The 15,168-nt window shown below is 37.6% G+C and overlaps 1 protein-coding gene and 1 long non-coding RNA gene across 7 annotated transcripts; one reads left to right on the top strand and one right to left on the bottom strand.

The window, feature by feature from the left end:
• The first annotated feature begins 580 nt into the window (after nucleotides 1-580).
• On the top strand, nucleotides 581-2,614 carry LOC147643968 (uncharacterized). The gene is made up of 2 exons (XR_015271116.1): nucleotides 581-894; nucleotides 959-2,614. It is a non-coding gene; the product is annotated as an uncharacterized LOC147643968 (long non-coding RNA).
• Nucleotides 2,615-2,670: 56 nt separating this feature from the next.
• Nucleotides 2,671-14,531, bottom strand: LOC110178116 (uncharacterized). Of its 6 annotated transcripts, none has more exons than XM_086830414.1 (10): nucleotides 13,759-14,531; nucleotides 6,158-6,220; nucleotides 5,947-6,085; nucleotides 5,434-5,548; nucleotides 5,040-5,378; nucleotides 3,953-4,183; nucleotides 3,770-3,889; nucleotides 3,240-3,706; nucleotides 3,071-3,174; nucleotides 2,671-3,000 (listed from the first exon to the last, which is right to left on the bottom strand). In XM_086830414.1, the coding sequence occupies exons 1-10, from the start codon at nucleotides 13,844-13,846 to the stop codon at nucleotides 2,888-2,890; spliced, it is 1,779 nt and encodes a 592-aa protein (XP_086686540.1). In that variant the 5' UTR covers nucleotides 13,847-14,531; the 3' UTR covers nucleotides 2,671-2,887. The 6 variants fall into 6 exon arrangements, with proteins under 6 accessions (XP_086686540.1, XP_086686542.1, XP_086686541.1 ...); XM_086830416.1 differs by having other exon boundaries at nucleotides 5,301-5,378; nucleotides 13,759-14,447; XM_086830415.1 differs by having other exon boundaries at nucleotides 3,063-3,174; nucleotides 5,301-5,378; nucleotides 13,759-14,447.
• Nucleotides 14,532-15,168: the final 637 nt, after the last annotated feature.

Raw genomic sequence — 15,168 nt, forward strand, 5'->3', positions numbered from 1 at the left:
TTCTTTGAGAAATAACAAAGTAGATTACAAAACACATAAACACATCAAAGTAATTTATATTAAATCATATAAAAAATTAAATAAATGAAATCCAGCCTTGAATATAATGGAATATAAATAATAATTTAACAATAAAACAGCCTCTCTGCAAATTGTGTTTAATTAAAACAATTATAAAATATGGTAAAAACCATTAAATAAACGGAGATGTTAATAAAATATTATAAATAAATGAATAACCATCTCAAAACCTTTCTTATTTGATTCATAACTAAGTATCAAATTAAATTCTACATTACTTTTTATTCTGAATTTAAAACAAGCATTTAATGTCATGTATAATTTTTCCCCATTATTGTTCTTTTTGTTTGCCAACCACATACATTTTTTTTGTTTCACCGAAAACGAAACTTAAACCGAAACACACCATGTAAAAGCCAACCCGAAAGATCCTTTAATTTACCAAAAAATCCACCCAGCAAAAGGGACTAAACCAAGGACCTTTTTCTCTCTGGCAAATTGAGGTAGTAGGTTGTATAGTAGTAACTACAAATCATACTATACAATGTGCTAGCTTTCTTTGCTTGACTACAAGCCGCAATTTAATTCAAGAAACCACCAAAATCACAGCCAGAAAATTGTGAAAATTACGAAGAAATAAAAGAGAGAATAGTGAACCATTTACTACGTATATATGTTAATATATTGGCATTGTTAGTGACATGTGCAAATGTTTGTATGGCTGATTCCCTGAGACCCTAACTTGTGACTTTTAATACCAGTTTCACAAGTTTTGATCTCCGGTATTGGACGCAAACTTGCTGATGTTAGAAAAAAAGAAAAGATAAAAAGAAATACCTGCAAGTACTCTATTGGAAATATGCATACCAGAAGGTAAAGGTCGCCATTCTTTAACGAATACTATTTCAATTCATTGACTTTCAAATTTCTTCAACAGAAAATGCAGCAGTTCTGGTTTTGTCACACTTCATGAGGTATCTTGTGGATTATATTTGCATTGCAGACTTTTAACCATTGGAATAACCAGGAATAATCAAATAGTTTATTGTATTAGTATCTATTGTACTTTATTTTGCTTTTGATTATTTTATTTATAAGGAAAACACAACTTTGCATCATATTGTATCTGTATAAGTAGCGAAACTATCTGAAACTATATCAACTATGGAATATTTAATTAATGAATTATTAAATTTAAATGCGAATGGGAATATATATGCTATTTGGCAATCAGTTGATATATGTATCATAAACTTAAAGGATATTTCGTATATGTGCACCCTTTAATATTGGAGGAACCAAAGTTTAAAATAGCCATAACTACGCCAATAATCCCTCGATTTCATTTCGGAAAACATTTCTGTGCTAGATTTTATTAAGTTTACAAATCTGCGTCTTAAGTTTATAAATCTAAAAACTTCAATTTTTGTTCCCATTTTTGACAAAAATTTTATAGTCAAATTTTTGTTTTAATTTTTAAAAAATTAAACTTTTGTCGGATTTAGCTAGATTGACTCAGCTGTTGATGCTGATCAAGAATATATATGATTTATAGTGTCGGAAATGACTCCTTCACTCAGTTTCAAGTTTCTGACTGAAATTATAACACCCTGCAAGGGTATAATAACGCCTTTGTGTATACGTTATTTTTTTGAACTATAAGTGCCTCAAATAAAATTAAACCAGAAAGGAAGCTTACTGCGACAAACCAAAGCTTCTATACCATTGCCTTTTAGAATTAAATTGAATAGGGCCGTATAGAAAATCGATAATACTTAAGCATATAATATTCGAGTTTTTTTAATCAATATTTATTGATATATTTATATGACCATTTATTCTACAAACCAAGGCTTAAAAAACTCATAGCTAAGCCAAAAATGCATTAATTTTGATGCGGTACTCAGCGCTGTGCTAGTTTTTAAGAGGATTATAAATCTGCGTACTCAAATTTAAATTAAAGCATTTTAAATTTTTTGACAATTTTATTTAAAATGTAATGAGTCCCTAAAAATGTTGAAAAAATTTGCAAAAAACTGTTTTCTTTCCTATATGCCTGTTCACCCTGATCAAGAATATATATGCTTTATAGGGTGGGAAATGACTCCTTCACTGCGTAGGACGCTTCAGACCGTAATTATAAAACCCTGCAAGGGTAGAAATATGCTCATTCTTTATCATATATTTATATGACAATTTATTGTACAAACCAAAACTTTGAAGACTCATAGCTCCGCCAAAAATGCATTAATATCGAAACGGTAGTCAGTGCTGTGCTAGTTTTTAACAGGTTAATAAATCTACATACTCCGATTAAAATATTAAAATGATACATTTTTTGACCATTTTTAAAAATTGTTTAAAAAGTAATTAGCTACTAAAAAATGTTGAAAAAAATTGCAAAAAAATTTTTTTCTTTGCAATATGTCTAGACAGATTCGCCTTTTCATCCTGATCAAGAATATATATAGTTTATAGGGTCGGAAATGATTTTTTCACTGCGTTTGACTAATATTAAATTAGCTTGTAGGTAAGCCATTTATGTATTTATATGAATATTTCAAGCTTACAATTAATAAACAACTTACCAAAACTCTCCCGAGCCTCATTCTGTCCTTCCAATAACAAATTAACCTACTAGCTATAATATTTTAGTTTTGCTTAAAAATTTTTATTGCAAACCACAATAAACTATACACGGTTTCGGATGAATTTAAACTACAGACTACAACTAAGTTCTAGAGATATCATGTTTTGTGAATAAATCGGTGAAAGTATGAACAATTTCATTGTCAAAAGGGAGAGTACAAAATATATATGCGCATATAGAATTTATAGATTTGATTGATTGCCTTTTGCTGATCCCTCACTGATGCGTGCACTTGTTGTCCTTGGACTTCTTTTTACGATCTTCACTTGAATTTGATCGTCGCGTACCCTGAATTGGCATGTAAGGCGGCGTGGGGCTGGCACTTTGATCTGCGCAAAGGATATATAAAGATCAATATATAGCGGGCATTTCCACGAGGAGCTTTAAATACATATATACCAAAATTGCCGCCGGACTTGGAGTATTTCATGTGCGGTGAGATGTCCTGGCCACTGTGATGGGAACTATCGTGGGAACCGGCTTCGGAACCATAGTGCTCAGATCTATTGAATTTTGGGAAATAAATATATTGAGTTTTCTAAAATAAATCAAATATTTTTGAACGTACCTCGTCATGGAATTGTGGGTTTGGAGCTGCTGCACCGCCTCCGCGGCCATGTGCAAGGACACAGGCCTCTGTCCCGGCCTGCAACTGTCCACCGGCAGTGTGTAGATGTCATCCTCCCCCCGGACTGGAGCCATGTTGAGGCTCCTCTGTTGCTGCTGCTGCTGTCTCTGCATGGAGCTGTGATTGGATCCGCCATCCCGGGTGAGACTTCCATTGGTCAAGGGGCCGTTGTGCGGCCTCTGTTCGCGACTATTGTTGAGCACATCGATGGGATTCGAGTAGGCCTCCACATCAATGTCTGCGGCCTGCGAGTGATTGGAAAGGCAATCCTGGGGCAGGGCCATCAGTGGACCACAGTGGGAGTTGGTGCCACAGAGGAGGCTGCCATTGGCGGCGGCGGCTGCCTCCTTCTGCTGCGATTTTCGCAGACGAGCTTTCTCCTTGGCCCGCTTGGCTTTGGCTTTCTCCTGGAAAGAATTCGAAATATTAAGTAAGTTTTTCCCTTGGTATTAGTTTGTAGAGTTTCCTACCCTATCCTGTAGCATTTTGGCCAGCTCCTTGTCCTGGGCCTCAATGGCCAGCATGCGATCCCTGTGCTCTTGGCGGACACAATCCTTGGATTCGATTGCCTGCAATCTCCGAGCCAGCAACTGCAAGGAAATACATACAAATATGAGTTAAGTTGGTCAGGAGCAGCATTCAATTAAAGGTACCGCATCTTTCTGCTCCTGCTTGAGTTTCTTGCTCATCTCCTGGATCTCCTCCAGCGGCAGTCCGATCTCCCTCAGGCTGGCATAGTCGCAGGGATCCACATAGAGCTCAATGTCGTCGGCATGCTGCTGCATGTGTCGCTCCGCGGCCTTGGCTGATCCCGATACCGATCCCGATCCCGAAACCAATCCGAAATTCCCCACCAGTTGGTCGTACTTCTCCGGTGACAGTTTCTGAAATTTCGGTTCGGTTCTTAGGAGATTTTCATGGGAGGGAGAGCGCTGTTTCTGGAGTGACGACGACGCGGATGTCTTGGCAGCTGCATCGACCACGCTAGCCGGTGTTGCTGCTGCCGGCGACGGGACAACGGCAATGTTGTAGTCGCGTATGCTGTCAGCAACATCGGCATAGTCCACCACCTCGTCGATGCCAGCCAAGTTGTGCTGTTTGTGTTGTGTGTTGTTGTGCTGTGGAGTTGTGTTAGGTGTAGCTGATGATGGAGTTGTGGAGTGTGTTCCAGCAGATCGACGTGCCGGCGATGATGATGATGGATGGAACTGTTGCTGCTGCTGCTGCTGCTGTTGTGCCTGATGAGGAACGTGACGATGTGAGTGCACAGAAAGGAATATTTATATGTTATGAGGTCAAAATGTATACATTTTTTTAATAAGATAAAAAGATATAGTATAAAATAATGAAAATATATAAAGTTAGATTTGTTAGCAAGGAGCTATCAATATCATTTTTATATATTAGAAAGCCAACTTGATATATTTTCATATCAATTAAACACTAAATAAGTTTCTATAGCATTATTGCAACAAAAGTTAAAAATTAATAATTTATGATTTGTTGATGTTAATGTTTTGTCTGTATTTATATTTAAACCAAATGATATAGATGTATTAGCTTTATGATATATGAAATGATATGATTGAATATTTCTTCAACACTATCAATCATATTTCAAATAAAATGTAGGTATATCAAAGTATATGATGTGTTTGATATGATATCGAGTGCAATACACTTTTCCTCCTAATATATATATTTGTATATATACATATGTACACCCTAGTTGGCACTCACCAACAGGGAATGGTGTGCCTGTGCGTTTCTACTGGGACTGGGAGTGCTGGTGCTTGTGGTCGGTGTGGCCGCTGTCCCTGGCAGGTCAACGATATTTGGTATTAGCGATAATCCTACATAGTTGTCTGTTTGTGAGAAGTGTTGACTGTGACTGTGTTGGTGGTTGTATCTAGCCTGCTGCGAGGTGCTTGGCTCTGAGTGTTGCTGCTGTTGCTGCTGCTGCTGCTGTTGCTGCTGTTGCTGCTGCTGGTGTATACTTGCTTTGGCAGGGCGGGGCGGCGGACGGCTCTTGTCGCGTGTGGCTGGTGGCGGTACAGGTGGAAGATTTACATAGATTTCCTGAAATTAAGATGGTTTAAGAACTTTATTTTGCTAAAGGAACACTAACACTCACCTGCATTTGCTTGGCTATCAGTTCACTTTGCTGCAGCTCCTTCTGCTGCTGCTCCTGTAGATCGCGTTCCAGCTTGTCAGCTATTTCTTTGGCCACTCGCTTGTCATGCTCCTCCCTGTGGAGATGCTATTGTGATTAGTTTCTATTGGAAAAGTTAAATTGCAGCAGCATGACTCTCCAAATATTTAAAAAAAAATTCATTAACAAAAGAAGGTAGAGGGAACCATAGAACAAACATAGAATCAATGAACTAGGAAAAATGAGTGTTAATTATGAGGTGTTAAATTGTTTTTAAGGCTAAAAATTATATGGATTTTTAAAAGAAAGTTGCAAAAACAAATAAAATCAATTGAAGCTAAACTCTTTTCGTTACAACTATGCTTTAATTCCTCTTTAGAATTATTATAGTTTATCTTTAAATACATTTGTTTGTCTTTCCCGAAACGGGAATTGTTTATTTGTGATTTATTTTAATTTAAAAGCAATTTTATTTAACAATATATTTAAACTCACTGCTCGGTCAGGCGTCTCCTGTAGGCATCCACTCGTCGCTGGGCCTGCTCCTTCTCCTTGATCTGCTCGTGCAGGGCGGTGGGAAAATCTTCCCGAACCACTGCATTTCTATACCGATTTCCCTTGTAGAAGTCGTTAACTGAGGAGGAGAAAATAAAGTTTTTAATTAGTTGCTCATCCCCACTAGTTTTCTATTTAATTCAATACTCACTCTCCTGGGACTGGAGCTTGTAGGCCAAGGCGCCATCCTCTCGCACGAGCCACTCCTTGCACACTGCAATGCGGAAGCAATAGAAAAAGGTATTTGGTTAGATTGTGAGTAGCTGGAAGCACCTTCTTTATGGCCAGGTAATTACGTGCCAGAGTATCTATAACAAGTGATATTTAATGCCTGCATCTTCTCCGATTACCCGCTCTCGAAACTCTAATGAAGCCCCGCAAGATCGTTAAAATCGGTTGTGCTCCACTTGATGTTTCCCCCTCCCGAACTATGATGATGATGAGTCACCTTTGGACTGCTTATTGGGGACATAACCGAGCATCGGACAAAGAAATTCCATTGAAGATGTAATCCCCAAGGAGGAGGAGTTGGATTCGAAGGGAGTGGGAGCTCCATTTTGATCGATTTAACCGAGCATAGAGCGATCCCACTCGCTGATAAGCGAAAGCGTAGTCTTCCCATTAATTGTGTGTGCGTAGAACTTTGAGTTATTTATATGTTTGTAGTTTCCCTTTTTGTGATTCCTATTCCATGTGTTTACACCGAGAGAAAAAGCCCGCTTGAAACACTAAAAGTTGGAGATATGGAACAGTAAAGTCAGCATTAATATGAACTGCAATACTTTTCATAGAGTAAATATATCCAAATATATCTCAGTGTTCAAATACACGATCCAAGCAATTGGAAACGTCTGTGATGTCTGGTTCTCTGGGTCTGCGGTCTGCGAGTTGCCGTCATTTATCATTTCATTTGGTTCGGGGAGTCCACGGAGCAGCGACGACTCTCAGTCACTGTCACCGGAAAGTGGAAGTGGATGTGTGGCCAAGTGGGAAAGTGGTGGCTCCCAGTGGCATCTCAAGTGCGTTTTGTTACCGGGATTGATAGTTGATATCTAGGTATCTATACGAAAGTGGTTTTTGATTGGCAATGACAGGGATTTATGATTTGGGAAAGTATTGACTAATTTGTTATTTAAGGAAAGTGGAAGTATTCGAAAAATATGGGTAATTATAGTTAAGTTGATGAGGTATTTTCAACTATTTCCTCACTAAGTTTCTAAAGAATGCCAATATTTAAGTACAACGCTTTAAATGACGAATCATTCATAAATCTTTTAACAAAGGTATTAGTTATTTTTCCTGCAGTTCCGTTATAAATTATCGTTCTGAAAAATTATTTTAATCACTATTTCCCTTGACTTGCCACACTTTGCCCCCTATTAACATAATTTCCTTATCAACACACTCGAACCCCAAACTCCGCTTAATTTAAAGGTTCTTTGACTCGACAGTTGTCAACGGGCAATTAGCTGAACTCTGACCATAGATTTCCTAGTGCAATTAGAGAGCTTGCAGGCTGAAAATGAATTATTATGGGTCAGGAACCTTCCGCTCCTCCCTACCTCCGGCTCCCTCTGTTAATGCACTTAATTAAGTGCAATTTTAAAAAGAAATTGCAGTGGTGTTGCCACTGCTGGGCGTCGAACTGGCGGACATAATCAATTTAGTTGCTTCTGATTTCTGACTGCACATAGACATTGTACATATAGCTAAGAGGATTCTATATACATATACATATGCATATATGTGCGAGGTTTTGAAGTATAAAAAAAATATATATACGTTGTGCCGCTGCATAAACTAAAACACAAAGTACTCTCATATTTTTTTTTGCCTACTCGCACTTTTTCTTGGTTCGCTGTTTGGTTTTCGCCGAGTTCTTGTGTTGAGTGGTTCGGCCTGATTGCTCAGCTCAGGTTGCTTACCCCTCTTAGGCCCCCCTGAAAACCCCCTCTTTTTTCGGAGGCAGCAACACCATGTTTATACTCTTAAAGAGTGCGGTAATTCTAGACCAAGATTTATGCAGAAAGATACGAGTATATATGATCAGATACATGAGTAAGTTTAATATGATCTTGGTGATTTGGCACCAATTTTATATCTGCTTTTATTTAACAAAGAAAAGAATGTTTTCTTTAAAAAAAGTATAATAAATAAATAACTTGTAGTAATTTTTAATGAGCAGTAATTTTGTGTAACTTTCAAATATATCTATAATATTCCCAGATGTTTGAAACTATGTACATATGTTAGCAAATCCAAGTTGATAATTACTTTAAGGGTATATAACTCGTCGTTTAGTTTAAAAATACTGAAACAACCTTTTGTTTCTTGGTATATTTTGTGCATTCAGCATATTACTTACAAAGTCTCGGCACTTGCCAGTACCCATATATGTTGTATATGATTTTTTTCCTGCTATTCTTACGTCTCTGCGCTTTTGCTGTATAATTCTCCGGGCAAGCGCGGCTTTTTATTATGCACAACGGGCAACGGGGCAAAAATACGAAAACAAATTATAAGGCAAAAAAAGCTAAGAAAAACCTGTGCTGGAATTGCCTTACTGTACGCTGCCCGTTAAATAATGTTTCGTTTTTTCTTTTTCCAGAGCCAGAGGAAATGGCCAAAGCATTAAAATTGTGCATAAGACTAGAAAAATTATAGCCGTGTCACTTGAATTCGCAGAGTCACACGACAAATTTGACATGGAATTCTTTTCGATTTCCTGTGACAGCTGAGTTATTGCGGCTCTCCATATGGGGACGAGAACGGGTTTTGTTTTGGCACAGAGAACTGTTAACCTTTGCAGCCGAAAATAAACAAAATAAATTGGGCGGAGTGCAATGTGGGTCACACACGAAAAAGTATTTTATTGACTTGACCAGAATAAAAAAGAAAAATAAAACAGAGAACGGATTAGTAAGTCACTCAGCGAGGGCGCGTGATTCACAAGCTTTGGGTTTCTTTGGGAATTCTTTTTGAGCCAAGAAGAGAGTGCAGGTGCGAAATCAGCTGAGCGAAGGTGGATTGAAATTTGCTGATATCAAGGAATTTAAAAAAATAAAAGCATAATTTAAACAGTTAGTATTAAAATGCTCACAGAGCCTCAGAGACTTGTAAAATTATTATATTATATTTAGGCAGAAGTTTGAAACGCTGTGAAGGATTCATTCTTGATCAGCATTAACAGCCGAGTCGATTTCCTTTTTGCTATAATAATATTATAATACATATGGTAATGGCAGTGAATAGCTTTCTCCCTAACTCCCCCTCTCTCTCTTTCTCTGGTTTCCGGTATGTCCATCTCCCACTGTGCATCTCTAGATGCACTAAGCATCTGTGCATCTCTAGAGATAGCTCTCTCTCTCTCTCTCACTTTCTCTGTTCTCTTTTCTCGAGGAGTATAAATACAGGCTCAGCAGCAGCTCTGGCCTCAGTCTGTTCGCGGCCTCCGCACTGTACACATCTATGGTGATAAAGGAAGTGATAGTAATTGCCCTTCGATCTTATCAGGCCTAGGTCTAGAATCAGTTTTGCTAGCTATGTATTTATTTTCCAATTCTTTCCCTTTTGGCCTTGGACATTAATTAATTAATATCATTTAACAGTGATTTGTAATAAGGACAAACTGGATAACTTAATTATTTACTGATATTGATTTTTTTAGTCTTATGAAATGTTCGAAAACTGCCTTTGGCTTCAACCTTTACTACATTATTATTATAGTTTCAGTCAGAAGCTTGCAATGCCGTGAAGTTGTCATTTCCGACTCTATTAATCATATATATTCTTGATCAGCATCAACAGGCGAATCTTTCTAGATATGTTTGTCAGAAAATAAATTAAAAATTTTGTTTTTCAAATTTTTATCGTTAAAAATAATCATTGTTAAAATGGTCAAATTTTGAAAAATTTCAAATGTTGTTAATTTTAAAACTCAGTATGAAAATTTGTTAATTTTATAAAAACTAACACAGAACAGCTATCCGAATAGAAATTAATGCATTTTTGGTTTAGTTATGAATTTTTTTAATATTTTGGTTTACCCAGAAAATTAGTATATAAAAACATCGAATACACAAAATGTTTCCTGTCTTTTAGGTATACGAACCTTTAGAAGCTTTCTATTTTATTATTATTTAATAGTTTTATGCTAAAAACTTTATTTTCAAGAAACAAATTGCAGCTATTGCTCGATATCCTCCCAGCGAACCTCTTTCGTTCCCAGAATTGAGCCATTAGTTGCCCAATTTTTGAGCTGGTTGTGGCGGCGCCTTTCATTTGGCCAAAACAGTTGGATTTGACAACCTCAACCAATTTCGCCTGCCACTTTCAATTAACCTTGCGGGGCCATGTCGATTCACAATTCACAGAACGCCAAAGTCTGGGCCCCTTTTCTGCCCTTTCTTGTGGGTATTTGCAGGGCTTCGCCGCATTTTACTTTGCCATTTCTTCTGCCACATTTCTCCCCCGAATCCAAGCCCGAATCCCATTCCGATTCATGACGCCAAGTTCAGTTTGGCTTTGTGAACACGCATGAATGGCGCGCTCCCCGGCCGATCGCGTGAAGAGTTACACAACCCGAATGGTAATTCAAACTCGTAATTATGCATAAAAACAAAAAATTCCATACGATGGAAAGCCAAAATTAGAAAGCAGTTTGACGGGAAAATTTATGATCGAGCTGGAAAATACTGCAGTGTGCGTGTGTGCCTGCTTTTCCTGGGGAAAAATGCTGTTGACGCTGTGTTGACGACTTGCAGTTGCAACAAGCTGCAAGCAGCGGCGCCGAAAGTGGAAAAACCTGACTCAAGGTTGTTGAACATGCCACTGCCACCGAACGAGAAATGTGGCCCGCAATGCCGACTATTTGAATGTTGCATCTGACAGATACAGATACGGATACACACACACGGCAGCTGTATATTTAGCCAGCCTTACATTGACCTTAGCCATGGATGCCATGCCCCATCATCGCATGGTTTCGTCTCCATCTTGCAGTTATACCCTCTTAAGGAGGGTATTGTAGTTTTAATGCAAGAATTTGTGTCATCAGCCTACTCAATTTAACCATTTTTATCTGCTCTAGAGCTATTGGAATGACTTCTTAATCTAGATATATTCCTTTGGTTTCTTAACTACTCTTAAACCCTATTTATATATATATATATTTTTTGTTATTGTTTATGTCTGTAATGAATGCAAATTCTTGAATCTTTTCATAACGCCCACTTGTGGTTATTAATTATTTTAATTAAAAAGTAGAATTTCATTTAATCGTCTCTTCTAAGTGAAGTTCTTAAATGTTAATGTATGTAAGAGCACTCATTCTGCACACAACTTGGCTGTTTATTTAGGCCAGCATTTATTTAACACCCAGTGGCAGCAGCACTGCCTGGCTTGGCTTGGAGATCTCCCCATTATTTGGGCATCTTAAAGATGAATGTTTTGTAGGCCACCGCAAGTCGAGACAAAGGCGGTCTAAAGAAAGTGTTTCAGCAATGCTGGAAGCTGGAATGGAGTGGGATCTGAGTTTCCTTTAAGTGCTACGGCTCCATAGAAATCCAAGTGGAGGAGCAGGAGGCACTGCCACATCCTGTTGTCGTGGCGACCTGGCAAGTGAATCATTCCAGGCATGCAGAGAAATAAGAGTTGAAGAGCGAAAAGGAAGCTGAACATTGGATACCCTTGCCTTTGTAATAACAAAAACATTTCTTGTGAGACTTATAATACCCTGTTGAAGGGTATACAAATGCCGAGAAACTGCATTTAGGCTGCAGCGGCTCGTCATGCAACTGCCGCTGTTTTCTGTTTTTGTTGCTGTTGATGTTGCTGTTGCAGCAGAAACCCCCCTTCACTTGTCAGTCTCTGGCAAAAAAAATAAGAAATAAAAAATAAAATAAAGCAAAAAGAGGCCAACAGTTGAGTGAGTTCGGAACGGAGATGGCGATGGAAATGGTGGCTATTTCAAAAATGAAACCGAGGGGGTCTCTTGGTCTTTTGTCATGCGTGCTTGGGCGCAAATGAAGCGGCTGCTAAATCCCCCTTCGGCCAAATCCGGCAAAGCGTCAGCTGGTGCTTGCTGCACGCGCTGTATCTTCAAGATACAAATGCTTTCTGCATGTGCATGTGCACTAGGGGAAAATATAAGTGATAATCGGTCATAAACTAAGAAGACCCTTGAACGGATTGAAGTTACTGTTGAGTTCATGAGAGATTATGTTGAACAACGCTCTTACTTTCCATCAAGATTTCTAGAGCCTTGATCCAACTCTAAAACCAGCAGATAACGATTTTAAAGTATTTCAATATTAAAAGATAACAAATCACTAAAGATTTTCCCTTTTTTTTGCCGTGTAATCATTAAATGGAAAGTGCCAGAGGGGGCAATCATTTTTTTTTGCACCTCCAAACAAAAATGAGAAGCACTGTGGCTATATATGCAGATATTTTCCCTTTCTGTGGCGGCTTCCCCGCCACTATTATTGCTCCAAAAGCGAACTATGTATAACAGCCCCAGCGTTTGTTTATTTTTCAGCTAAAAACTGAAATTTCTTCTTCACAGTTCGGTCGTTGGTCTCAGTCTCACTCTCTGTTTTCGGTTTTTGTGTTTTTGTTTTTGTTTATCGTCTTGGGGAGACTTTCAAAACCAAATTTGAGTCGGAAGCAAACCAAAGAGGGAACTTCTGGCGATTACGGACTGCTGCCAGTTGAGAAAGTTTTTGCTGCTGGTCGTCTTCAGTCTTCTGTCTTCTTTTGGGCAATCTTTTTCATTAGCATAACAGCAAAGTCAGCGAAAAAGATACATAGTATCTGTGGCACAACAGTCACTTCTTTGTCATCGCATATGGATTTCAATTAATTGAATTATAATGAACGAGAGATTTCCATGTTGTAACATTTTCCTATGCAAATGAAGGGACTCAGTATTACATAATTTGAAAAACTGTAAGAGATAAGAGTTGCTGGTGTTTCTTTCCCGTCGACTTTGTTTACATCTGACTTGACATAAGTATGCCTGGCTTTCATTTGAACTTCAGGGCAAGCAGCAGATACATGAAAAGTTCTAGGAAATTCAGTGTTTGTTTTGGCTGATGTTCGCATTCGAAGATATTGGATCGTTGGAGTGAATGGAGGTGTAGGAACTACAGGAAATATGGTTGTGAAAAAGTTCTTGAAACGAAATCGGAGGAGGTTACTCTTTGAATACTCTGAAATTTCATACTTTAAATATAATGGATCAAAGATTACGAATTTCATATCTAAGATATAAAGTATACAATTTTAGCAAAGTAATTTTAAATATCTTACGAAATATTTATACGAAATTTATCAACATAAAAACTTGATTTCTTGAAACGAAATTCATCCAAAGAACTAAACAAGAAGAAGTTAAAGATAATCAACAGTTAGCTGAGCTTTATAAAACAGAAGCAAAATAACGTAGATAGAACAAAAGAATCTTTAAATACATTTGGGAAACAAAGAAAAGAGTTGCTAAAAAATATTAAATTAATTCTTTATAACAAAAACAAGAGCTGGGAAGATTCTAAAAGGAATTCCAATTCCTCGAGAGCCTTAAATTGAGGGTAGGGAAAACGTCAAAGAAGAATTTGAGAAAAGAGAACCGAAATTAATCACTTCTATGCGGTTCCCGATTGCCCCACTCGAACCCAATCAATTTCCAATTATCCACTGTTCATGTTCGGGCAATTTGAGAGCTCCGAGAGCGGGACCTAACCCATGGCTTACCCTCATTAACATGTCCTGATCGGGGCAGCGATTCCTTTGTGGCTGTTGGCGGAGGAGCGGCTGCAGTTGTGGTTGTGAAATTATTCATCTCAAGAGAGTGCTCTCTCCTTCTCTCTCTCTAGCTATCTCTTTCGGTTTTTATTTATTTATTTTTAATTTTTAATTTAATAGATATTTAATGCTTATTATATTTATGTTAGACACGTGTTTGAATGGCCCGCTCAAGGACGCATTCCACTTGAGTGACTTTTGTTTTTGCCTCACTTGTTGAGATACCAAGATACAAAACATGCACAGATATTGTATCTGAACGATTTTTACTTAATTGCGTTGTCGCTCTAGAGGCGGCGGCGGCTATTTCACTTTCACACTTTTGCACACACGATAAATAATTGTTATAATTCCACAGTTTTCATTCGGAAACACGCGCGCAACGCAACGCAACGCAACGACGACAGCTGCATTTAAGCGCTTCAATTGGTTTGTATCTCGCAGATACGCTACAAGTACGTTCGAACGGCGGGCGGAAGGCAGCTCATTCCACAGCGAAAGCCGCTCAGCGAATGCTTACAATGAATGTGGATGGACGGATGGATGGATGTTGTTTGACTCAAAACTAGAAGCGGGCAGCGGCGGCAACAACACTGCAAGCTGGAACGAGATACAAAAGTATCTGAAGCCGTAGGTGCAATGGGAGCGAGCATAAATACAGAGAGGAAAACATCGCGAGAGAGAGAGAGAGAGCGCGGGCCTGGAAAGACTGGAAAAAAGTGCTGCCAAATCGAAGAGAAGTTTTAAATAAAAATTTTTCAATTTGTTAAATAAAAATGATTATTTTTAAACATTTAGATATATTTTCTGAATTTGCAATTTATTCATTTTATTTATTGAAAATAAGATTTATTTTTTTGCAGCTTTTAATGATTTATTTTTTAAATATTACATTTTAAGGCACTTTTTCTGAACAAATATCAATGCTACCCATTGGCATTTCCTTTATAAAGCCAAGTCGCACACCTCTATCAAATATTTAGCGCAGCTCCGAACCCTGAGAAAATCGACTCTCAAAACAGGTTTTTGAGCTAATGAAAATTACAATAAAAAATGTTAAAAAATAGTTACAATAACCAGAACTATATTGCTGCTAAGAATTTATAATATGAGTCTTTTTTTTAGCTATGACATCAAGTGATAGTATTTATTAGCTAACAAGACTGAGTACTTTATTGTAATAGAAAATTAATATCTTTTTTTGGAAGTATATATTATAAGATTCGTATGAATTAATAAATATAGAATTAAGTATAATAATACTTTTTATAATCATAATTTTTGAATCTGTACTATAAACAATCTATTTTAAGTAGTCAAAATATATCTAAGAGATTTAAAATATCTTACACACTTGAT

This window comes from Drosophila serrata, unplaced genomic scaffold (assembly GCF_035046125.1).
Source record: "Drosophila serrata isolate PLE 108 unplaced genomic scaffold, ASM3504612v1 contig_240, whole genome shotgun sequence".
Lineage (NCBI taxonomy): Eukaryota > Metazoa > Arthropoda > Insecta > Diptera > Drosophilidae > Drosophila > Drosophila serrata.

What these genes read in the sequence shown, in the direction of transcription:
- LOC110178116 (XM_020945132.2), bottom strand. Translation starts at nt 13,846, where the DNA reads ATGAATAATTTCACAACCACAACTGCAGCCGCTCCTCCGCCAACAGCC. An exon ending in ATCAGGACATGTTAATGAGG is followed by an intron (nt 6,221 to 13,758) that starts GTAAGCCATGGG and finishes TCCGCATTGCAG; the next exon opens with TGTGCAAGGAGTGGCTCGTG. An exon ending in CCAAAATGCTACAGGATAGG is followed by an intron (nt 3,707 to 3,769) that starts GTAGGAAACTCT and finishes AATTCTTTCCAG; the next exon opens with GAGAAAGCCAAAGCCAAGCG.